Source organism: Nerophis lumbriciformis, linkage group LG03 (assembly GCF_033978685.3).
Source record: "Nerophis lumbriciformis linkage group LG03, RoL_Nlum_v2.1, whole genome shotgun sequence".
NCBI lineage: Eukaryota > Metazoa > Chordata > Actinopteri > Syngnathiformes > Syngnathidae > Nerophis > Nerophis lumbriciformis.
Window position 1 is genome coordinate 9,330,001 of NC_084550.2, and position 25,000 is coordinate 9,355,000.

Consider the following 25,000-nt stretch of genomic DNA (forward strand, 5'->3'; position numbering starts at 1 on the left):
CTACCGGGAAAAAAGATGGCGGCTGTTTACCGAAGTTGCGAGACCGAAACTTTATGAAAATGAATCTTAATATTTATCCATATATAAAGCGCACCGGGTTATAAGGCGCACTGTCAGCTTTTGAGAAAATTTGTGGTTTTTAGGTGCGCCTTATAGTGCGGAAAATACGGTACTTCTCTAGCCAAGAGCTGAATAGCAAATGTGGCATGTTGTATTCCTTTTACCAGAAAGGCGAACAGAATACCTTCCGGTGACTCATCCAGTCTCCCTGTGTCTCCGTTACAAACTGTTGATGACACTCTAAGCTCAGTGGCCACTTCCCACTGAGAACATCCTGTTGATCAATTGTCAAGTGTGGTTTTGGTCTTGAGATGTCAAAATGTGAACAGCATGATGAAAGTTGACTGTTTGAACACCAAACGTGTAATTACATCAGCAATTGCCACCCAGCTTCCTATTAGAGAGCAGCAAGTACTAAAACATTCAACAGTTTGACAATTAAACATTTAGAGAAAGTCAACATTCACCTGTAAAAGTTAGAGTGCACTTTAGGTAAATTTCACCAGAAAGCCAAATATCCCTAACTTTTAGAGTAGTGTACTGTGTGTGTGTGTGTGTGTGTGTGTGTGTGTGTGTGTGTGTGTGTGTGTGTGTGTGTGTGTGTGTGTGTGTGTGTGTGTGTGTGTGTGTGTGTGTGTGTGTGTGTGTGTGTGTGTGTGTGTGTGTGCGTGTGTGCGTGCGTGCGTGCGTGCGTGCGTGCGTGCGTGCGTGCGTGCGTGCGTGCGTGCGTGCGTGCGTGCGTGCGTGCGTGCGTGCGTGCGTGCGTGCGTGCGTGCGTGCGTGCGTGCGTGCGTGCGTGCGTGCGTGCGTGCGTGCGTGCGTGCGTGCGTGCGTGCGTGCGTGCGTGCGTGCGTGCGTGCGTGCGTGCGTGCGTGCGTGCGTGCGTGCGTGCGTGCGTGCGTGCGTGCGTGCGTGCGTGCGTGCGTGCGTGCGTGCGTGCGTGCGTGCGTGCGTGCGTGCGTGCGTGCGTGCGTGCGTGCGTGCGTGCGTGCGTGCGTGCGTGCGTGCGTGCGTGCGTGCGTGCGTGCGTGCGTGCGTGCGTGCGTGCGTGCGTGCGTGCGTGCGTGCGTGCGTGCGTGCGTGCGTGCGTGCACACCTTTTAACTTTTTATGCTCCTTGTTTTTATTTGTTTGGGCCACACTGCAAAAACTGAAATCTAAGTAAGATTAAATATCTCAAATAAGGGTGATAACTGCATATTTTCTGTCTGATAAGATAATTCTTCTCACTAAGCAGATTTTATGTTAGTGTTTTACTTGTTTTAAGGGTTTTGGTCCTAAATGATCTCAGTAAGATATTACAGCTTGTAGCTGAGATTTTATGACCTACCGTATTTTCCGCACTATAAGGCGCACCTAAAAACCTCCAATTTTCTCAAAAGCTGACAGTGCGCCTTATAATCCGGTGCGCCTTATATATGGACCAATATTGAGCCACAACAGGTCTCGCAACTACGGGATGCATAACGTAACCCCAGGCTCTACTGTAGCGTCTATGCCAGGGGTCGGCAACCTTTATCAGTCAAAGAGCCATTTTGACCAGTTTCACAAATTATAGAAAACAATGGGAGCTGCAAAAAGTTTTTGAAATTTTAAATGAAATACAATGCACACAAAGTTTTTTTTTTTGCTTTGTGCTATGTATTACCAGGGGTCTCAGACACGTTGCCCCCACCTTTATGTGGAGTTTGAAAGCTGGTGCGGCACGCGGGTTTTGATTGAATGGCGCTTGTCAGCGTCATGCGTGCCGTGATGGTACAGCATATAGCACCCACTACAACCAGCGTGCCTGATCAGCCACACATTGTATGGGGCTTCTGCTTTGCTCACGTAGGTAACAGCAAGGCATACTTTAACACTCTTACTAATAATGCGCCACACTGTGAAGCCACACCAAACAAGAATGACAAACACATTTCGGGAGAACATCTGCACCGTAACACAACATAAACACAACAGGACAAATACCCAGAATCCCATGCAGCCCTAACTCTTCCGGGATACATTCCCCCCGCTACCAAACCCTGCCCACCTCAACCGACTCACAGAGAGGGGGGTTGATGTGTGAGGGAGCAGGGTTGGGGTGGGGGCGGGGTTTGGTGGTAGCAGGGGTGTATAATGTAGCCCGGAAGAGTCAGGGCTGCATGGGATTCTGGGTGTTTGTTCTGTTGTGTTTATGTTGTGTTAAGGTGCAGATGTTCTCCCGAAATGTGTTTGTCATTCTTGTTTGGTTTTGGTTCAAAGTGTGGCGCATTATTAGTAAGAGTGTTAAAGTTGTTTTATATGACCACCGTCAGTGTAACCTGTGTGGCTGTTGACCAAGTATGCCTTGCTGTCGTGTACGTGTGCAAGCAAATGATGTATATTGTATGACAAGTGTTGGGCTGGCACTCTGTTAATACAGATTGTAGAGGGCGCCAAATGTTGTACCATCATGGCACGCCCTTATTATAGCCGTAAGGGTGAAAATCGGTGAATATTAATCCCGGGAGTTTTCTGCGAAAGGCACTGAAATCCGGAAGTCTCACGGGAAAATTGGGGGGTTCAGCAAGTAAGCTGCTGAGCCGCATCAGAGTGATCAAAGAGCCGCATGCGGCTCCGGAGCCGCGGGTTGCCGACCCCTGGTCTATGCTATGCGCCAAAAAATGCGGTGCGCCTTATATATGAACAAAGTTTTAAAATAGGCCATTCATCGAAGGTGCGCCTTATAGTGCGGAAAATACGGTATATTGAGTAAAACATGCTTGAAACTAGAATATCAACTGTTGCAAAGCTGTGTCATCAACACTCACAAGTATAAAACTACTCTTTTAAAGTAATAATTCTTACTTCAAACATGACAAATGCTGAGCGCATATCATTATGTCAAGATATTGGCACTAGCATTTACTTAATTTAAGAATATTTTTCAACATATTGAGCAAAAAGGTCTCTTTTTTTCTACCAAGAAAAGTGCACTTGTTATTAGTGAGAATATACTTATTTTAAGGTATTTTTGGGTTCATTGAGGTTAGCTAATTTTACTTGTTTTACAAAGTCTTGACAAGCCACATTTTCTTGTTCTATTAGCAGATAATTTTGCTTAGTTCAAATAAAATACCCCTCATTTTTGTATTTTTTTCTTCTTGTTTTTGAACACTGACTTTTTGCAGTGCACAAATGTGAAACAGTTTTTTTTTAAACAATATAAATGTATTTTTGACTGACTTGTGGCAAACAGAGAAAAGGAATTTGTGCGTGTGCGTGCGTGTTTGTGGCGTCTATATGGTGAACAGGTGTAACATCTGCCGGATAACTTTATAAAGCTCAGTCACCCCCTCATTTCCCCTCATTTCGGGCCTTGCTAAGATCCTCAAATGTGAAGCTCACAAGCCTTACTGGCACATTTCTAGCGTTTTTTTTTTTTTTACTGCCAAGAAACACATATGGCATGTGTGAAAGAAATAATCCGCTGGTGCACACGCATGCTGCCGTGCGTTTGCACTTCAATACAGTTACTCCCCCTGTGCTGAAAGTGTGCTTCTACGTGTGGGCGGAGTAATAATGTGAACTATTGCCTGTTTTTACTGCATAAGGAACTTTTTCCACATTAAGAAGTAGGGATGATGTTCGAAATCGGTTCTCTCGGTTGTTCGATAAGAAAAGAACCGATTCCATGGACTCTAATCCCTTTTTGACAACCGGTTCCCATTATCGAGGCCACTATAGTAAAGAAAAAGAGTTGGTTCTTTAAACGAATCCCTTCCCACGTACAGGAAATGCCCTGTGGGACCTGCAATGTTATGCCCATTTGATTGTAGACTCTTACTGACACCTTGTGGCGATATGAAAATACTACGCGTCATTAGTTTGGGCACTTCCGGGTTGGCGACGTCAGTTAAGTTCATGAGACAATTGAGAAGTAGACAAGTTGTGTTAGCTCTTACAAGCCTTGGAAAAGATAAGTCTGTAAGTAAACTGTTTAACTTGTTTATGTAACTCAATATTAAGGTGGAAAGTGTTTAAGTTTGATACTAAGATGTTTATTGAAAAACGATCTTTGTGCACTGTTTCAATGGATGTTTTGAGGACTTAAAATGGCTGCCAGTCGTGTATTTCCACCATCGAAATAGTTTCAACACTCAGAAGTATTTGTTTGATGATAGTACTTGTGTGAAGTTAATATTTACATATTGTGTATTACATTTCAGTATGTTAATTGAATCACATAGCTTATACATTTGTCATTGTGTGTATTTCAGTTTAAAAAAAAACCAAAAAACAGTCTAGTGCAAGACAAAACTAAAGATAGGAAAAGACAAATCAAGATCAACAACAATAAAGAGCCTAAATGGATTAATCTGCTTTGGATTGTTTGTTAGCTGTCTACCAAGCTGTATAACCTCAACAGAACAGGCAATATGCAATTATTGCCAGGCTTCGCTCTCATGTAAGGGAGGAAGAATTGTTGATTGATGACTGTGGTGTTCTTAGTGTCATAGTGTGTGTAGTTAGTATGTTCCAATAGCAGCAGAAGTGCACTTTTTGGAGAGCTGTATTATTTTCCGTTTTGTGCCCAAGGGACTGATTTTATTTAACACTATATTATTATTTATACACCTATAGTGATCACAGAAACAGGTTGTTTTTGTGTTACTGTATATATTTTCTTTCCTGAAAAATCCCACTTAATATACTTTGGGTAACAACAGTCAATATATATATATATATATATATATATATATATATATATATATATTTTTTTTTAGGGGGGTAACAGTCAATATTTATTTATTTATTTTATTTTATTTTTTTCTTATAAAATAGAAGTAGCTTTTGTTGAACCAAATATTGTGTTTTTTTCCATATACAACAACCTATCTGGATTCGGTAAGAGAATCGATAAGGAATCGGTTCGACAAGAGGATTCGATAATGGGCTCGAACTTGATAATTTCTTATCAAACATCATCCCTATTAAGAAGTTAGATTGACATACGGGGATATACAGGTAAAAGCCAGTAAATTAGAATATTTTGAAAAACTTGATTTATTTCAGTAATTGCATTCAAAAGGTGTAACTTGTACATTATATTTATTCATTGCACACAGACTGATGCATTCAAATGTTTATTTCATTTAATTTTGATGATTTGAAGTGGCAACAAATGAAAATCCAAAATTCCGTGTGTCACAAAATTAGAATATTGTGTAAGGGTTAAATTTTGAAGACACCTGGTGCCACAAACTAATCAGCTGATTAACTCAAAACACCTGCAAAGGGCTTTAAATGGTCTCTCAGTCCAGTTCTGAAGCCTACACAAACATGGGGAAGACTTCAGATTTGACAGCTGTCCAAAAGGCAACCATCGACACATTGCACAAGGAGGGAAAGACACAAAAGGTTATTGCTGAAGAGGCTGGCTGTTCTCAGAGCTCTGTGTCCAAACACATTAATGGAGAGGCAAAGGGAAGGAAAAACTGTGGTCAGAAAAAGTGTACAAGCGATAGGGATCACCGCGCCCTGGTCAAGATTGTGAAAAAAAACCCATTCAAAAATGTGGGGGAGATTCAGAAGGAGTGGACAGCTGCTGGAGTCAGTGCTTCAAGATCCACCACCAAGAGACGCTTGAAAGACATGGGTTTCAACTGCCGCATACCTCGTGTCAAGCCACTGTTGACCAAGAAACAGCGCGCAAAGCGTCTCACCTGGGCTAAGGAAAAAAAGAGCTGGACTGCTGCTGAGTGGTCCAAAGTCATGTTTTCTGACAAAAGCAAATTTTGCATTTCCTTTGGAAATCGAGGTCCCAGAGTCTGGAGGAAGACAGGAGAGGCACAGGATCCACGTTGCCTGAAGTTTAGTGTAAAGTTTCCACCATCAGTGATGGTTTGGGGTGCCATGTCATCTGCTGGTGTCGGTCCACTCTGTTTCCTGAGATCCAGGGTCAACGCAGCCGTCTACCAGCAAGTTTTAGAGCACTTCATGCTTCCTGCTGCTGACCTGCTCTATGGAGATGGAGATTTCAAGTTCCAACAGGACTTGGCGCCTGCACACAGCGCAAAATCTACCCGTGCCTGGTTTACGGACCATGGTATTTCTGTTCTAAATTGGCCCGCCAACTCCCCTGACCTTAGCCCCATAGAAAATCTGTGGGGTATTGTGAAAAGGAAGATGCAGAATGCCAGACCCAAAAACGCAGAAGAGTTGAAGGCCACTATCAGAGCAACCTGGGCCCTCATAACACCTGAGCAGTGCCAGAAACTCATCGACTCCATGCCACGCCGCATTAACGCAGTAATTGAGGCAAAAGGCGCTCCAACCAAGTATTGAGTATTGTACATGCTCATATTTTTCATTTTCATACTTTTCAGTTGGCCAACATTTCTAAAAATCCCTTTTTTGTATTAGCCTTAAGTAATATTCAAATTTTGTGACACACGGAATTTTGGATTTTCATTTGTTGCCACTTCAAATCATCAAAATTAAATGAAATAAACATTTGAATGCATCAGTCTGTGTGCAATGAATAAATATAATGTACAAGTTACACCTTTTGAATGCAATTACTGAAATAAATCAAGTTTTTCAAAATATTCTAATTTACTGGCTTTTACCTGTAGATTTTGTACTGTATTATGCTTTTCAGGTATTATGGTGAAAAACTGGCCCGTAGTTAGGAGACAACCATTGTCAACTGACGTTAAGTGTTAGCATGGGTGCAACAATACTTTTCAAAGCTGTGATTTAATTTAAAAAAAAAAAATTTTTTTAATTACAGTATTGTAACTTGAAGATAGAAAGCAGGTGTGACTTTCATCTCCATGTACTTAAATAGCAGATGGGAAGGCAAGAACATTTTACCATGTCACAAAGCAAGAAATTAAAGAGAGCTCTGTTGAAGCCCTCTACAATAAATTATGTCTGTGTAGTGAATATTTCAGGTACGGAATATAACACTTAACACAATATAATATAGTGCATTTAATTATCTGTCGTTGCGGTTTCTGGCACATTTTGTTTCTAATTAAATGCAACAGGGAGACCAGTTGGTCACTTTCTGGTTGGCGACTGAGGTTTTTGACAGCTTTCCTTTCATTGGATGACTCAAGGACGCCAGGGGCTTGGCGAATTTACTCCCGGTTTGTCAGCAGGCTGCACTTGCTAACCCTTCCGGATTTTCCCGGAGACTCCCGAAATTCAGCGCCTCTCCCGAAAACCTCCCGGGACAAATTTTCTCTCGAAAATCTCCCGAAATTCAGGCGGACCTGGAGGCCACGCCCCCTCCAGCCTGGAGGGTCCGCATGGAGCAATGTTGTTGTAATATATTGAGTTGGAGGCAATAAACAGGCGAGGGGATGAAGTACGTCTCTTTACCGTAGACTTCAGAACAGACTCACACCCTTGACGTCAGGTGCGCAACACCACGTAAATCGTTGGCCAACCAAAAAGTAATCCCAGTACGCTATAGCCAAAATTCACCAGGAGACGGCAACAGACAAACATAGATCACTCTATTACATTCCTCCCCTTTTAGAAATGTAGAAGTTACTCAAAAGAAATAAACAACCCAACCAAAAAATGCAGCAGCTCAATTAAAAAACTGTACTTAAGCCACATTCTTTTTTTTTTTAGTACTGAACTCTTAACCCTCATTTGTAAACAATAACATGCTTATTATACAAACAATATTTGTACATCTTTAACACAGATTTTTATACTGTCTTCAGAGATTCCGTTTTTTTGGTGGTACTCGAAACCTTTCTGGGTAACTGCGGATCACTGGTGGGGTTTTTGTTGTGGGTGATCTGGGTTCTGATGATGGCAACTCAGCAGCCCTTGAATCTGGTTCAATGATGAGACTAGTTTGTGTCTGACTCACTGATGGTCCTGGTGATGGAACTGAAACATCACTGTCCAGTTGTACTGATGGCACATTTTCTGCAACTGGTGGAGACTAGATAACTGGCAGTCTCTCCATGTTTTCTCGCCATGGTAACATGTGATCCACATGCACTGCGCTGTCTCTGTCCCTCTTGATATATATATATATATATATATATGTATATATATATATATATATATATATAAAGTGTAGATTCCTAATGAAGCCTTTAGCTTGACGCTCTACTTTCTCCTGCTCCGCTTGCTGTGGCGACAACAAACAAAACTCCAGACGCTCCTCTTCGTTTTGTATCGTTTACTTAATAATTCAAAAACGTAAAACAATAACGATGTGGGAACAAATGAATGGCAAAATAAAGCGAGTTTGTTATGGCAAGAACGAGTTAGAAAAAGTAAGAGTAAGAAAAAGTAAGAGTGAGGTCAAAAAACTGTGTGGCTCAATTCCCCCGCACCTGACTGCCATTACCCATAATGCACTCTGTCCAAAAACCAACCAACCACACAGATCCTTCCGCCATATATGCAATCAAACAGTTACGTCATCAAATTTAGACAAATGTAATAATTACAAATAAAGTGTACCTTATAATTATTCTAAGCATGCAAATATATACATTTTCGTATTATGCAAATAAAGTAAATAGTCCCATTTTGGCTGAATAAACATAAAGCACCTTCCATAAAGATGTAAATTAACTTAAACAGCTTTAGGCTCCTACAATAAGTATGTCTTATATATATATATATATATATATATATATATATATATATATATATATATATATATATAAGAAAATACTTCACTTTCAGTGAATTCTAGCTATATATACATATATATATTTATTTTATTATATATATATATATATATACACAGTATATATATATATTTATATATTTATTTATTTTATTATATATAAATATATATATATATATATATATATATATATATATATATATGAAATAATTGAATTCTAGCCGTAAATATACTCCTCCCCTCTTAGCCACGCCTCCGCCCCGGCCCGGCCACGCCACCCCCCCCAAACAGGCTCTCCGGACACATATTACTATTGGAACAGTATTAAACAGTAAATTCTGCATAATGGGCCACCTTTAAATGAATTCAAACTGAAAAATAATTGAACTTCTAGGAGTTTAAGGTATCGCACTTAGTGGCGTGTCGAGACTGTTTTTTTTTTCCAGGGGTGGCAGCACATAAACCGGTCAGTCTACCCCAGGGGAAGCTGTAGCTACTATAGCAGCTTACTATCACCAAGTATAATAATAACTGGGATTTATATAGCGCTTTTCTAAGTACCCAAAGTCGCTTTACATGTAGAACCCATCATTCATTCACACCTGGTGGTGGTAAGCTACTTTCATAGCCACAGCTGCCCTGGGACGGAAGCGTGGCTGCAATTTGCGCCAACGGCCCCTCCGACCACCACCTGTCATTCATCATTCAATTCACCGGTGTGAGTGGCACCGGGGGCAAAGGGTGAAGTGTCCCGCCCAAGGACACAACGGCAGCGACTTTTTTGGATGGTAAACGGGGAGCGAACCTGCAACCCTCAGGTTTCTGGCACGGTTGCTCTACCCACTACGCCATGCCGCCCCAAGTATGGAGTGAATCCTCTCGTAAAACAATTGCTGACATTAAATAATGCCGCTGATGAGAATTGAACCCACGTCATGTGGCATAAAAGGCAGGTGTGTAGACCAGGGGTCCCCAAAATGTTTGACTCGGGGGCCGCATTGGGTTAAAACTATTTGGCTGGGGGTCGGGCTGTATATGTGTATATGTGTGTGTGTGTGTGTGTATATATGTATGTATATATATATATATATATATATATATATATATATATATATATATATATATATATGGCCCTGCGATGAGGTGGCGACTTGTCCAGGGTGTACCCCGCCTTCCGCCCGATTGTAGCTGAGATAGGCTCCAGCGCCCCCGCGACCCCAAAGGGAATAAGCGGTAGAAAATGGATGGATATATATATATATATGTGTGTATGTATGTATATATATCTTACTTAGATTTCAGTTTTTGCAGTATATATATATATATATATATATATATATATATATATATACACACATATTTATATATATATACTGCAAAAACTGAAATCTAAGTAAGATTAAATATCTCAAATAAGGGTGATATTTGCTTATTTTTTGTCTGATAATATAATTCTTCTCACTAAGCAGATTTTTTTTTAAGTGTTTTGGTCCTAAATGATCTCAGTAAGATATTACAGCTTGTTGCTGAGATTTGATGACCTATATTGAGTAAAACATGCTTGAAACTAGAATATCAACTGTTGCAAAGCCGTGTCATCAACACCCACAAGTATAAAACTACTTTTTTAAAGTAATAATTTCTTATTTCAAGCTTGAAAAAAAAAATCATGATGCCGAGCGCATATCATTATGTCAAGATAATAGCACGAGCTATTATTATTGAGCAAAAAGGTCAATTTTTTTTTTTCTACCAAGAAAAGTGCACTTGTTATTAGTGAGAATATACTTATTTTAAGGTATTTTGGGGTTCATTGAGGTTAGCTAATTTTACTTGTTTTGGAAAGTCTTGACTAGCCGAATTTTTTTGTTCTATTGGTAGATAATTTTGCTTAGTTCAAGTAAAATACCCCTAATTTTTGTATTTTTTTTTCTTGTTTTTGAACACTGACTTTTTGCAGTGACATATATATATATATATATATATATATATATATATATATATATATATATATATATATATATATATATATATATTAGCGCTGCAACAACTAATCGATTATAAAAATAGTTGGCGATTAATTTAGTCATCGAGTTGTTGGATCTATGCGCAGAGGCAATTTTTTTTTTTTTAAATTTATTTATGTATTTATTTTTTATAAACCTTTATTTATAAACTGCAACATGTACAAACAGCTGAAAAACAATAATCAAAATAAGTATGGTGCCAGTATGCTGTCTTTTTTCAATAAAATACTGGAAAGGATAGAAATGTAGTTTTGTCTCTTATCTGATTATTAATCGTTTAATCGAAGTAATAATCGACAGATTAATCGATTATCATATTAATTGTTAGTTGCAGCCCTTATATATATATATATATATATATATATATATATATATATATATATATATATATATATATATATATATATATATATATTATATATATATATATATTATATATATATATATATATATATATATATTATATATATATATATATATATATATATATATATATATGTGTGTGTAGGTTGCTATCCTCAGTCTCCTCTTGGATAAAATGTGTCTCCTTACCATGAGTATTATAAGAGAAAATAGTTAGCTGTTTCATCTTTTAATATGTAAGTGTGTCTTACCAATCAATGTTTTTATGCGGCGTCATATTAGCCGAATTAAATCAGTTTCTCTTGACGACTACTTATAACAAGACACTCAATCTGGCCAAATTGTAAAGGGGGACAATTCTCTCGAAGGTATTATTGTAACCAACTGTTGTCTTTCTGGCTTCTGCAGAATGTGCGTATCGGAGTGCCCGAGCAGCTTCTTCCGGGACGACAGGAGGCGCTGCAAGAAGTGCTCGTCGCTGTGCGAGACCTGCGTTGGTAGCCGTAGCGACCAGTGCACCACCTGCAGGCCTGGCTTCCACCTCAACGAGGGCTCCAACACGTGCGTGGCCACCTGCGGTGACAGCTTCTACCTCGACCTTGGTACGAAAAACATTTTCAAAATCCTTGCTGTTCTGGGGGGCTATGGCATCAAAATTCTTCCACTGACACACAATACAGTACAATAGCAAACAATGCTACAGTAATGAGAAATACAAATGTATATCCTTTTAAATAGTAACTTGTATTATTATTATTATATAATATGATTACATTACATTATAAACACCGTATAGTTTTTATCGGTTAATTCGTCAGTTTAAGAGCATGATGTAGACGAAAACTCTGAGTCTGTCTGCATAAAGCATACTTGCCAACCCTCCCGAATTTTCCGGGAGACTCCCGAAATTCAGCGCCTCACCCGAAAACCTCCCGGGACAAATATTCTCCCAAAAATCTCCCGATTTTCAGCCGTAGCTGAAGGCCACGCCCCCTCCAGCTCCATGCGGACCTGAGTGAGGACAGGCCTTTTTTCAAGACGGGAGGACAACAGGGTGACAAGAACTAAATCATCCAGACTAGGGATGAATTGTATTATTATGTTTATCTTACCTAAAAATAAATATATTTATTAATTAAAAAAATAAAAACATTTTTTACTATATTTTGCTGAAAACATCAAAATTAATTGTATTTTTATTTGTATTTTTTCTGACTCCTTATTACATCCAGCCATAGAATTATACATTAAAATAAACATATTTGAAATAATTAATTTTAAATTATCATAATAATTCATTTAAAATGACCATATTTAATTACTAATATAATTGCTTGTTTATCAACAACTTTAGCATTTTATTCATTACATTTTGAAGCTCTCAGAAGCCAAGTTATGTTATATTCCTTAATATTTATTTATGCAAGTTTGAAGTATCAATTATCTAAACACAGTTTTGTTTGCATATTTTCAGGATATATATATATATATATATATATATATATGTATATGTATGAAATACTTGACTTGGTGAATTCTAGCTGTCAATATACTCCTCCCCTCTTAACCATGCCCTCAACCACGCCCTGCCCCACCCCCGACCACGCCCCCACCCCCTACCTCCCGAAATCGGAGGTCTCAAGGTTGGCAAGTATGATGAGGAGAGACGTATTGGGCTGTACACTCAGTTACAGTTTCCCCCTACGCTCTAAGGTACAGTCCCACGTGCTCCTCTATTTATTCGGTAGGTCCCTAGTTAACTGAAGGGAGGGGTAATGCAAGCAGCCCCAGTAGACACAATACGTGATTATTCAGAATGGAAATGTGCTGACACTCGTGATTTCGCCCTGTCTCTGTTTTGTCTGCGTTGAGGTACTCGATGTCCGTCCTTGGCTGTCAGCAGGCAGGGTCTGGAAACAAACTGCTGACACGAGACAACTCGCAAAGCAAGATTACAAGATAGAAAAGGACAACTTCAGCACAATTGATAATAACTGTAGCAACGGCCTTTAAGCATAAGAGTTGTGTGATAACTTATACATAATTATTCTAACATGTACACACCTGCAAATTAAAGGGAACATTGTTTGGGGGTATCCATAACACGGAGATAGGGAGAAGTTTTTATTTACACGATGAGTCGGGTGTGTCTTGACCTTCGCCGAACCCCTGAGACCGACTCACCGAACCCCTAGGGTTCGATCGAAACCAGGTTAAGAACCACTGGTCTAAACGTAACCTGTCTTCCTTTGAGTGGCCGTGCCAGCAATCGGAGGGTTGCTGGTTACTGGGGTTCAATCCCCACCTTCTACCATCCTAGTCAAGTCCGTTGTGTCCTTGGGCAAGACACCTCACCCTTGCTCCTGATGGCTACTGGCTAGTGCAGGGGTCGGCAACCTTTACCAGTCAAAGATCCATTTTGACCAGTTTCACAAAATAAAGAAAACAATGGGAGCCACAAAACTCCTGAAATTTAAAATGAAATAACACTGCATACAAAGTTTGTTTTTGCTTTGTGCTATGTATAAACCAGGGGTCTCAGACACGCGGCCCGCACCTTAATATGAAAATGTAATGTTAATACGGCCCGTGAGTTTTATATGAATGGCGCTTGACAGCCCTCCCGATTTTTCCGGGAGACTCCCGAATTTCAGGGCAACTATTCTATCGAATGTCTGCTGATTTTCACCCAAATAACAATAATAAGGGCGTACCGTGATGGCACAGCAATTAGTGCCTTCTACAACCTGTACAAACAGCGCGGGGGTGTATAATGTAGCCCGGAAGAGTTAGGAATGCATGGGATTCTGGGTATTTGTTCTGTTGTGTTTATTTTGTGTTACGGTGCGGATGTTCTCCCGAAATCTGTTTGTCATTCTTGTTTGGTATGGGTTCACAGTGTGGCGCATATTTGTAACAGTGTTAAAGTTGTTTGTACGGCCACCCTCAGTGTGACCTGTATGGCTGTTGGCCAAGTATGCCTTGCTGTCACTTACGTGTGCAAGCAGAAGCTGCATGCAACATGTGGCTGGGCTGGCACGCTGTTTGTACAGGTTGTAGAGGGCGCTAAATGCTGTGCCATCACGGCACGCCCTTATTATTGTTGTTTGGGTGAAAATCGGAGAATATTTGCCCCGGGAGATTTCTGGGAGAGGCACTGAAACCCGGAAGTCTCCCAGGAAAATCGGGAGGGTCGGCAAGTATGCAGCTGAGCCGCATCAGAGTGGTCAAAGAGCCGCATGCGGCTCCGGAGCCGCGGGTTGCAGACCCCTGGGCTAGCGCCTTGCATGGCAGCTCCCGCCATCAGTGTGTGAATGTGGAAATAGTGTCAAAGCGCTTTGAGTACCTTGAAGGTAGAAAAGCGCTATACAAGTATAACCCATTTATCATTTACTTGCTATTTTTTCAGATTTATGCATTTATATGTATAAAATATATAAATCGCACATCGAATCGCTATTAGATTTTTCCCTGCAGCCCTATCTCCCAATGTTACCGATTCCGCACATTCCAAACATAACACGGAGCCGCTATTTCGTTTTACATTGCAACCGGACTTCTGTATTTAATTTTTCTCCACGATCACATGTAATGTGGAAAAACAGAGTGAAACTAAACAGATCTGCAGAAACTCGGTTCATTTTTCCCGTGTTTGTTGACAGGTTTCTAATAAACCGTCTCGTTCTGTAAGGCGAGTGTCTCGTTCACACTTCATGGACTGAATATACTAGATGTACAAAAAAAAAGATCAAGCAGCTGTGCTACAAGTGGAAAAGCAGCGAAACAGAAAAGTATGATAATCTAATAATTTGTTGGTCCACAGCCCATTGAGCCTCCTGGCAGCGAATGGGGCTATCTTCTGATCCAAGTTCAATCATAACATTTCCCCAGGCCAAGATATTGTAGATAGTTTTTTCCTCCCCCACTTTTTGAGGCGCTGGCATTGCTGAGCGCCGTGTTGCGGTAAATGACTTTATATTCTTTGTCAGACTGACAGCAAGATGAAAGAAATCCTTCTGGCCCACAGTGTCAGGGCTAATTGCTGGACCAGACCTCGCCTTTTCTCCCAATAAAACACATGTTCCATTGATTGATGATAATTCTGTGTTTGATCTATCCATCTATTATCCATTCATCTTCATCAGAATGATCAAAATACAGTGGTACCTCGGGATACGAGTTTAATTAATTTAAAGGGGAACATTATCACAATTTCAGAATTGTTAAAACCATTAAAAATCAGTTCCCAGTGGCTTATTTTATTTTTCGAAGTTTTTTTCAAAATTTTACCCATCACGCAATATCCCTAAAAAAAGCTTCAAAGTGCCCGTCCATTTTCCTGTGACGTCACATAGTGAAGCCAACACAAACAAACATGGCGCATAGAACAGCAAGCTATAGCGACATTAGCTCGGATTCAGACTCGGATTTCAGCGGCTTAAGCGATTCAACAGATTACGCATGTATTGAAACGGATGGTTGTAGTGTGGAGGCAGGTAGCGAAAACGAAATTGAAGAAGAAACTGAAGCTATTGAGCCATATCGGTTTGAACCGTATGCAAGCGAAACCGACGAAAACGACACGACAGCCAGCGACACGGGAGAAAGCGAGGACGAATTCGGCGATCGCCTTCTAACCAACGATTGGTATGTGTTTGTTTGGCATTAAAGGAAACTAACAACTATGAACTAGGTTTACAGCATATGATATACATTTGGCAACAACATGCACTTTGAGAGTGCAGACAGCCCAATTTTCATCAATTAATATATTCTGTAGACATACCCTCATGTCAGCAGGCCAGGGAAGCTAGGGTCGATATTCTTCTCTTGATCATCTTCGGGATGGTGTGAGCCAAGACATCCAGGGGGTTTAGCTCGCTCGTCTGCGGGAACAAACTGCCGCCATTGCTTGCCGTGCTACCAAGGTCCTTTGTCCCTGAATTGCTCACACACTCCGGCAGATTCAATGGGGGTCTGGCGGCAGATTTCTTTGACTTTATCGTTGGAAATGCATCTGCTTTGAGTGTCGCAGGATATCCACACATTCTTGCCATCTCTGTCGTAGCATAGCTTTCGTCGGTAAAGTGTGCGGAACAAACGTCCAATTTCTTGCCACTTTCGCATCTTTGGGCCACTGGTGCAACTTGAATCCGTCCCTGTTCGTGTTGTTACACCCTCCGACAACACACCGACGAGGCATGATGTCTCCAAGGTACGGAAAACAGTCGAAAAAAACGGAAAATAACAGAGCTGATTTGACTCGGTGTTTGAGAAAATGGCGGATTGTTTCCCGATGCGACGTCACGTTGTGACGTCATCGCTCCGAGAGCGAATATTAGAAAGGCATTTAATTCGCCAAAATTCACCCATTTAGAGTTCGGAAATCGGTTAAAAAAATATATGGTCTTTTTTTCTGCAACATCAAGGTATATATTGACGCTTACATAGGTCTGGTGATAATGTTCCCCTTTAACTTGAAAAACTGGTATTGTGATACAGCGTATTGAAATGAATTTAAATCAATTTAATGCGTTTGCCCGCCCCATCCCCCCTAAAATACCACAATTTTAACATGTAACATGAATTTAAAAATAAACTTTTAGATAAGAACTATTGTATGAAACAATACAATAGAATGTAGCACAAACAACTACCGTATTTTTCGGACTGTAAGTCGCAGTTTTTTCATAGTTTGGCCGGGGGTGCGACTTATACTCAGGAGCGACTTATGTGTGAAATTGTTAACACATTAGCGTAAAATATCAAATAATGTTATTTATCTCATTCACGTAAGAGACTCGACATATAAGATTTCATGGGATTTAGCGATTAGGAGTGACAGATTGTTTGGTAAACGTATAGCATGTTCTATATGTTATAGTTATTTGAATGACTCTTACCATAATATGTTATGTTAACATACCAGTTGGTTATTTATGCCTCATATAACGTACACTTATTCAGCCTGTTGTTCACTATTCTTTATTTATTTTAAATTGCCTTTCAAATGTCTATTCTTGGTGTTGGCTTTTATCAAATACATTTCCCAAAAAATGCGACTTATACTCCAGTGCGACTTATATATGTTTTTTTCCTTCTTTATTATGCCTTTTCGGCCGGTGCGACTTATACTCCGGAGCGACTTATAGTCCGAAAAATACGGTAAATCAATTTCATGTGTTTACCCGCCCCGTCCCCCTAAAATACCACAATTTTAACATCCATCCATCCATCCATCTTCTTCTGCTTATCCGAGGTCGGGTCGCGGGGGCAGCAGCCTAAGCAGGGAAGCCCAGACTTCCCTCTCCCCAGCCACTTCGTCTAGCTCTTCCTGTGGGACCCCGAGGCGTTCCCAGGCCAGCCGGGAGACATAGTCTTCCCAACGTGTCCTGGGTCTTCCCCGCGGCCTCCTACCGGTCGGACGTGCCCTAAACACCTCCCTAGGGAGGCGTTCGGGTGGCATCCTGACCAGATGCCCGAACCACCTCATCTGGCTCCTCTCGATGTGGAGGAGCAGCGGCTTTACTTTGAGCTCCCCCCGGATGACAGAGCTTCTCACCCTATCTCTAAGGGAGAGCCCCGCCACCCGGCGGAGGAAACTCATTTCGGCCGCTTGTACCCGTGATCTTGTCCTTTCGGTCATGACCCAAAGCTCATGACCATAGGTGAGGATGGGAACGTAGATCGACCGGTAAATTGAGAGCTTTGCCTTCCGGCTCAGCTCCTTCTTCACCACAACGGATCGATACAGCGTCCGCATTACTGAAGACGCCGCACCGATCCGCCTGTCGATCTCACGATCCACTCTTCCCTCACTCGTGAACAAGACTCCGAGGTACTTGAACTCCTCCACTTGGGGCAAGATCTCCTCCCCAACCCGGAGATGGCACTCCACCCTTTTCCGGGCGAGAACCATGGACTCGGACTTGGAGGTGCTGATTCTCATCCCAGTCGCTTCACACTCGGCTGCGAACCGATCCAGTGACAGCTGAAGATTCTGGCCAGATGAAGCCATCAGGACCACATCATCTGCAAAAAGCAGAGACCTAATCCTGCAGCCACCAAACCAGATCCCCTCAACGCCTTGACTGCGCCTAGAAATTCTGTCCATAAAAGTTATGAACAGAATCGGTGACAAAGGGCAGCCTTGGCGGAGTCCAACCCTCACTGGAAACGTGTCCGACTTACTGCCGGCAATGCGGACCAAGCTCTGGCACTGAGCATACAGGGAGCGGACTGCCACAATCAGACAGTCCGATACCCCATACTCTCTGAGCACTCCCCACAGGACTTCCCGAGGGACACGGTCGAATGCCTTCTCCAAGTCCACAAAACACATGTAGACTGGTTGGGCAAACTCCCATGCACCCTCAAGGACCCTGCCGAGAGTATAGAGCTGGTCCACAGTTCCACGACCAGGCCGAAAACCACACTGTTCCTCCTGAATCCGAGGTTCGACTATCCGGCGTAGCCTCCTCTCCAGTACACCTGAATAGACCTTACCGGGAAGGCTGAGGAGTGTGATCCCACGATAGTTAGAGCACACCCTCCGCTTCCCCTTCTTAAAGAGAGGAACCACCACCCCGGTCTGCCAATCCAGAGGTACCGCCCCCGATGTCCACGCGATGTTGCAGTCTTGTCAACCAAGACAGCCCCACAGCATCCAGAGCCTTAAGGAACTCCGGGCGGATCTCATCTACCCCTGCGGCCTTGCCACCGAGGAGCTTTTTAACTACCTCAGCAACCTCAGCCCCAGAAATAGGAGAGCCCACCACAGACTCCCCAGGCACTGCTTCCTCATAAGAAGACGTGTTGGTGGGATTGAGGAGGTCTTCGAAGTATTCCCTCCACCGATCCACAACATCCGCAGTCGAGGTCAGCAAAACACCATCCCCGCCATACACGGTGTTGATAGTGCACTGCTTCCCCTTCCTGAGACGGCGGATGGTGGTCCAGAATTGCTTCGAAGCCGTCCGGAAGTCGTTTTCCATGGCTTCCCCGAACTCCTCCCATGTCCGAGTTTTTGCCTCTGCGACCGCTGAAGCCGCACACCGCTTGGCCTGTCGGTACCTGTCCGCTGCCTCAGGAGTTTCTATGAGCCAAAAGAACCCGATAGGACTCCTTCTTCAGCTTGACGGCATCCCTCACCACCGGTGTCCACCAACGGGTTCTAGGATTACCGCCACGACAAGCACCAACTACCTTGCGGCCACAGCTCCAATCAGCCGCCTCGACAAAAGAGGCGCGGAACATGGTCCATTCGCACTCAATGTCCAGCACCTCCCTCGTGGCATGTTCAAAGTTCTTCCGGAGGTGGGAATTGAAACTCTCTCTGACAGGAGACTCTGCCAGACGTTCCCAGCAAACCCTCACAATGCGTTTGGGCCTGCCAGGTCTGTCCGGCATCCTTCCCCACCATCGCAGCCAACTCACCACCAGGTGGTGATCGGTAGAAAGCTCCGTCCCTCTCTTCACCCGAGTGTCCAAAACATGAGGCCGCAAATCCGATGACACAACTACAAAGTCGATCATGGAACTGCGGCCTAGGGTGTCCTGGTGCCAAGTGCACATATTGACACCCTTATGTTTGAACATGGTGTTCGTTATGGACAATCTGTGGCGGGCACAAAAGTCCAATAACAAAACACCGCTCGGGTTCAGATCCGGGCAACCATTCTTCCCAATCACGCCTCTCCAGGTTTCACTGTCGTTGCCAACATGAGCATTGAAGTCCCCCAGTAGCACGAGGGAATCACCCGGGGGAGCACTCTCAAGTACTCCCTCGAGTAAATCCAAAAAGGGTGGGTACTCTGAGCTGCGGTTTGGCGCGTAAGCGCAAACCACAGTCAGGACCCGTTCCCCCACCCGAAGGCGGAGGGAAGCTACCCTCTCGTCCACCGGGTTGAACTCCAACGTACAGGCTCTGAGCCGGGGGGCAACAAGAATTGCCACCCCAGCCCGTCGCCTCTCACTGCCGGCAACGCCAGAGTGGAAGAGAGTCCAGCCCCTCTCGAGAGAACTGGTTCCAGAGCCCTTGCTGTGCGTCGAAGTGAGTCCGACTATATCTAGCCGGAACTTTTCCACTTCGCGCACTAGCTCAGGCTCCTTCCCCCCCAGCGAGGTGACGTTCCACTTCCCAAGAGCTAGCTTCTGTAGCCGAGGATCGGACCGCCAAGTGCCCTGCCTTCGGCTGCCGCCCAGCTCACATCGCACCCGACCTCTATGACCCCTGCTATGGGTGGTGAGCCCATTGGAGGGGGGACCCACGTTGCCTCTTCGGGCTGTGCCCGGCCGGGCCCCAGGGGGACAGGCCCGGCCACCAGGCGCTCGCCATCGTGCCCCACCTCCGGGCCTGGCTCCAGAGGGGGGCCCCGGTGACCCGCGTCCGGACGAGGGAAATCTGGGTCCTTGTTTTTTATTATTCATGGAGGTCTTCGAGCCGCTCTTTGTCTGATCCCTCACCTAGGACCAGTTTGTCTTGGGAGACCCTACCAGGGGGCATAAAGCCCCCGGACAACATAGCTCCTAGGATCATTGGGACACGCAAACTCCTCTACCACGTTAAGGTGGCAGCTCAGAGAGGAGACAATTTTAACATGTAACATGAATTTAAAAATAAACTTTTGGATACAAACTATTGTATGAAACAATACAATAGAATGCAGTACAAACAACTACATTAGTTTTATGAGGTAATGTAGTAATAAATGTACTTGGCGAGCGATTTGTACGGTATGTCCTTCGAACTGCTTTTACGGCAAACACCATCAGCAGCTTCTCTATTTTCATGGATAAAATTGGCTGCCCTGTAGGTATTATTTTAACATCCTAGGCTGGAATTGTATCAACTCATTCTTAGAGATGCCGATAAATGCTTTGAAATGTAATATCGGAAATTATCGGTACCAATCACATAATATCTACGGCTTTTCACACACAAGTGAATGCAAGCATACTTGGTCAACAGCCATACAGGTCACACTGAGGGTGGCCGTATAAACAACTTTAACACTGTTACAAATATGCGCCACACTGTGAACCCACACCAAACAAGATTGACAAACACATTTCGGGAGAACATCCGCACCGTAACACAACATAAACACAACAGAACAAATACCCAGAAACCCTCGCAACACTAACTCTTCCGGGACGCTACAATATACACCCCCCGCTCTCCCCAATCCCCCCACCTCAACCCCAGATCAGATCAGATAGGTCTTTATTGTCATTGCACAAGTACAACGAAACTATGTTTTCAGCACAAACCCGTTAAAGATTAGACAAACAAACAGTGTACATCAGGGGTGCTCACACTTTTTCTGCAGGCGAGCTACTTTTCAATTGATCAAGTCGTGGGGATCTACCTCATTCATATATATAATTTATATTTACTTATTTATGAAATATATGTTTTTGTTAACAAGTTAAAGGTGTTTAATGATAATACAAGCATGTTTAACACATATAGTTAATATTGTTAATACATTAAAGGTGTTTAATGATAACACAAGTATGTTTAATACATATAGTTAATATTGTTAACAAGTTAAAGGTGTTTCAAGATAATGCAAGCATGTTTAACACATATAGTTAATATTGTTGACAAGTTAAAGGTGGTTAAAAATAATACAAGCATGTTTAACACAAATAGTTAATATTGTTAACAACTTAAAGGTGGTTAAAGATAAAACAAGCATGTTTAACACATATAGTTAATATTGTTAACAACTTAAAGGTGGTTAAAGATAATGCAAGTATGTTTAATACATATAGTTAATATTGTTAACAAGTTAAAGGTGGTTAAAGATAATACAAGCATGTTTAACACATATAGTTAATATTGTTAATAAGTTAAAGGTGTTTAAAGATAATACAAGCATGTTTAACACACATAGTTAATATTGTTAACAAGTTAAAGGTGTTTAAAGATAATACAAGCATGTTTAACACATATAGTTAATATTGTTAACAAGTTAAAGGTGTTTAAAGATAATACAAGCATGTTTAACACATATAGTTAATATTGTTAACAAGTTAAAGGTGGTTAAAGGTAATACAAGCATGTTTAACACATATAGATTCCTTTCTTTCATGAAGACAAGAATATAAGTTGGTGTATTACCTGATTCTGATGACTTGCATTGATTGGAATCAGACAGTGGTGATTATAACGTCCACATTTTCGAATGGAGGAGAAAAAATAAAGTCCTCCTTTCTGTCCAATACCACATGAAAGTGGTTGGTTTTTGGCATCTTATTTGTCCAGCTTCCGTACTCCTTTGTATACACTTTACAAGAAATACATTGTCGGCAAACTCCGTCGCTTGCTAGCTTGTGCACGCCAGCTTTCTGAGACTCTTATTTTGGTAGCGCAGGCAGGATGAAGCAGAGCTTTTATTGTGCAACTGTGCAGTCGGTCTTTGGAGTTTTGACGACAGGTACGGCGCCAGAGTCTGTTGAAATAAAGTGTTTCTCGCCTTCCAGTCGGTAATTTAAATGAGCTGGCAGCAGCCAGCGTCATCTCAGAAGACCCTCGGGTGCCGTGAATGTCAATCAAGTGACGAAAGTGACGTCATAGTGAAGATTTATGATCGCTCATTTTTAGGACTATTTTTTTAATGCCTGGCTGGTGATCGACTGACACACCCTCCGAGATCGACCGGTAGATCGCGATCAACGTAATGAGCACCCCTGGTGTACAGGGTTACAGAACAGTAACGCTGATGGGTCGCCATAAAAGATGGGAAAAAGGTAAACCGCTGGGGAAAAAGATGAGTAAAAAAATACAATCTAGACTGTGTTCCTAAGGGGGCCTAGTCTGGAGTAGGAAAAAACCTCCATGCAATGCACACATAAACACGTTACATTTAATCACGACAAACTCGCAACGGAGGGGCGGGGAGTTGGGGCCCTGGAAGGCGACTGCTGCAGGGCCATTTATCCCAGGAATCTCTCACGTACCCCGCAGCAATGGTTCCACCTCTTTTCCTCGTCGAAAAGATTTTGTCAATTGCGTCGAGAGTCCAGCTGATCATTTCCATGTCTGATGTTTAGATTTGAGGACAGCGCAAAGAAAGAGGCTTCAGACAAGACAAAAACTGGGAGAAGAGGGAGCGGAAAAAAATGCCCCCGCGACCGGCCTCACCAGAGGCAAGACAGAAAAAAATAAATAAAAAAAATAATAAAAATAAATAAATAAATAAAATGAATTTAAAATAAATAAAAAAAACGCCCACCTCAACCTCCTCATGCTCTCTCAGGAAGAGCATGTCCCAAATTCCAAGCTGCTGTTTTGAGGCATGTTTAAAAAAAAAAAAGCACTTTGTGACTTCAATAATAAATATGGCAGTGCCATGTTGGCATTTTTTTTTCCATAACTTGAGTTGATTTATTTTGGAAAACCTTGTTACATTGTTTAATGCATCCAGCGGGGCATCACAACAAAATTAGGCATAATAATGTGTTCATTCCATGACTGTATATATCGGTATCGGTTGATATCGGAATCGGTAATTAAGAGTTGGACAATATCGGAATATCGGCAAAAAAGCCATTATCGGACATCTCTACTCATTCTGCTTCGGTATGATGCAGCCTAGCGGTGCTCAAACTGCTTCACCAGTGGTTCATGTGTTTTGTTGATTTCTTTCAATGATTTTCATCCGCTTCTTCTTCTCAGCACTCTTTCACACTCACTTTCTTTTTTCCCCATGCTTGTAAAACAAATGTACTGTATGTCGATCTCTAGCTACAAGCTATTGCTACTGAGCAGGACGCGTGTTTTGATCGGATCTAATGGGGTTCTGCACTGCAAAAAGTCAGTGTTCAAAAACAAGAAAAAAATACAAAAATGAGGGGCATTTTATTTGAACTAAGCAAAATTATCTGCCAATAGAACAAGAAAATTTGGCTTGTCAAGACTTTCCAAAACAAGTAACCTCAATGAACCCAAAAATACCTTAAAATAAGTATATTCTCACTAATAACAAGTGCACTTTTCTTGGTAGAAAAAAAAAAATTAGACCTTTTTGCTCAATATGTTGAAAAAAAAAAAATGAAGTAAATGCTAGTGCCATTATCTTGACATAATGATATGCGCTCAGAATTACATTTCTTGAAACCAGCAAACTTATACTAAAAACTAATTTATTGTTCTTAATGGAAAGGCAACAAGGCAACCGCTTGTTACTCTCGGGGTCTCCTAGCCGCTCAGGCAAATCATATTGTCTAAAAATGCATTTTTCCATCGATAACATGACATCATCGCGCCAAGTGCGTGCTCTTTCAGTCAATTAGTGCGCATATATACAGCCCGGCCCCCGGCCAAATTTTTTTTATTGTAATTTTGAAGAATTTATCTGAATGTGCATGAACTATTTCTGTTCAAAATTGTTTGAAATGTTAAATGTTTGAATATTAACTGTCAGTTTACTGTACTGTGCCAACTGTACTAGTATATGAGTACGTATTTTCTATTGTTTTATTGAAAATAAAACAGCAAAGTCCATTTGGCTGTCATCTGTTTTGACACATTTGTGTCAAAATTAGTGATTTTATTTTTTTCATGCTTGAAGTAAGAAAGTATTACTTTTAAAAAGTAGTTTTATACTTGTGAGTGTTGATGACACAGCTTTGCAACAGTTGATATTCTAGTTTTAAGCATGTTTTACTCAATATAGGTCATCAAATCTCAGCAACAAGCTGTAATATCTTACTGAGATCATTTAGGACCAAAACACTTAAAACAAGTAAAACACTCTAACATAAAATCTGCTTAGTGAGAAGAATTATCTTATCAGACAGAAAACAAGCAAATATCACCCTTATTTGAGATATTTAATCTTACTTAGATTTCAATTTTTGCAGTGTGTGGTATTTGCCATGCTAACTGGGAGTGGGGAGGCTCGTAA

The 25,000-nt window shown here is 41.8% G+C and overlaps 1 protein-coding gene across 4 annotated transcripts in view; it reads left to right on the forward strand.

Annotated features, from left to right (window-relative positions):
* The window catches only part of pcsk5b (proprotein convertase subtilisin/kexin type 5b), a 353,408-nt gene that overhangs the window by 216,366 nt on the left and 112,042 nt on the right, over positions 1-25,000 (forward strand). For all 4 annotated transcript variants that reach the window (XM_061933203.1, XM_061933210.1, XM_061933218.1 and 1 more), the window contains exon 16: positions 11,493-11,686. In XM_061933203.1, coding sequence (XP_061789187.1) covers positions 11,493-11,686 — 194 coding nt within the window. The remainder of the gene's footprint in view (positions 1-11,492; positions 11,687-25,000) is intronic.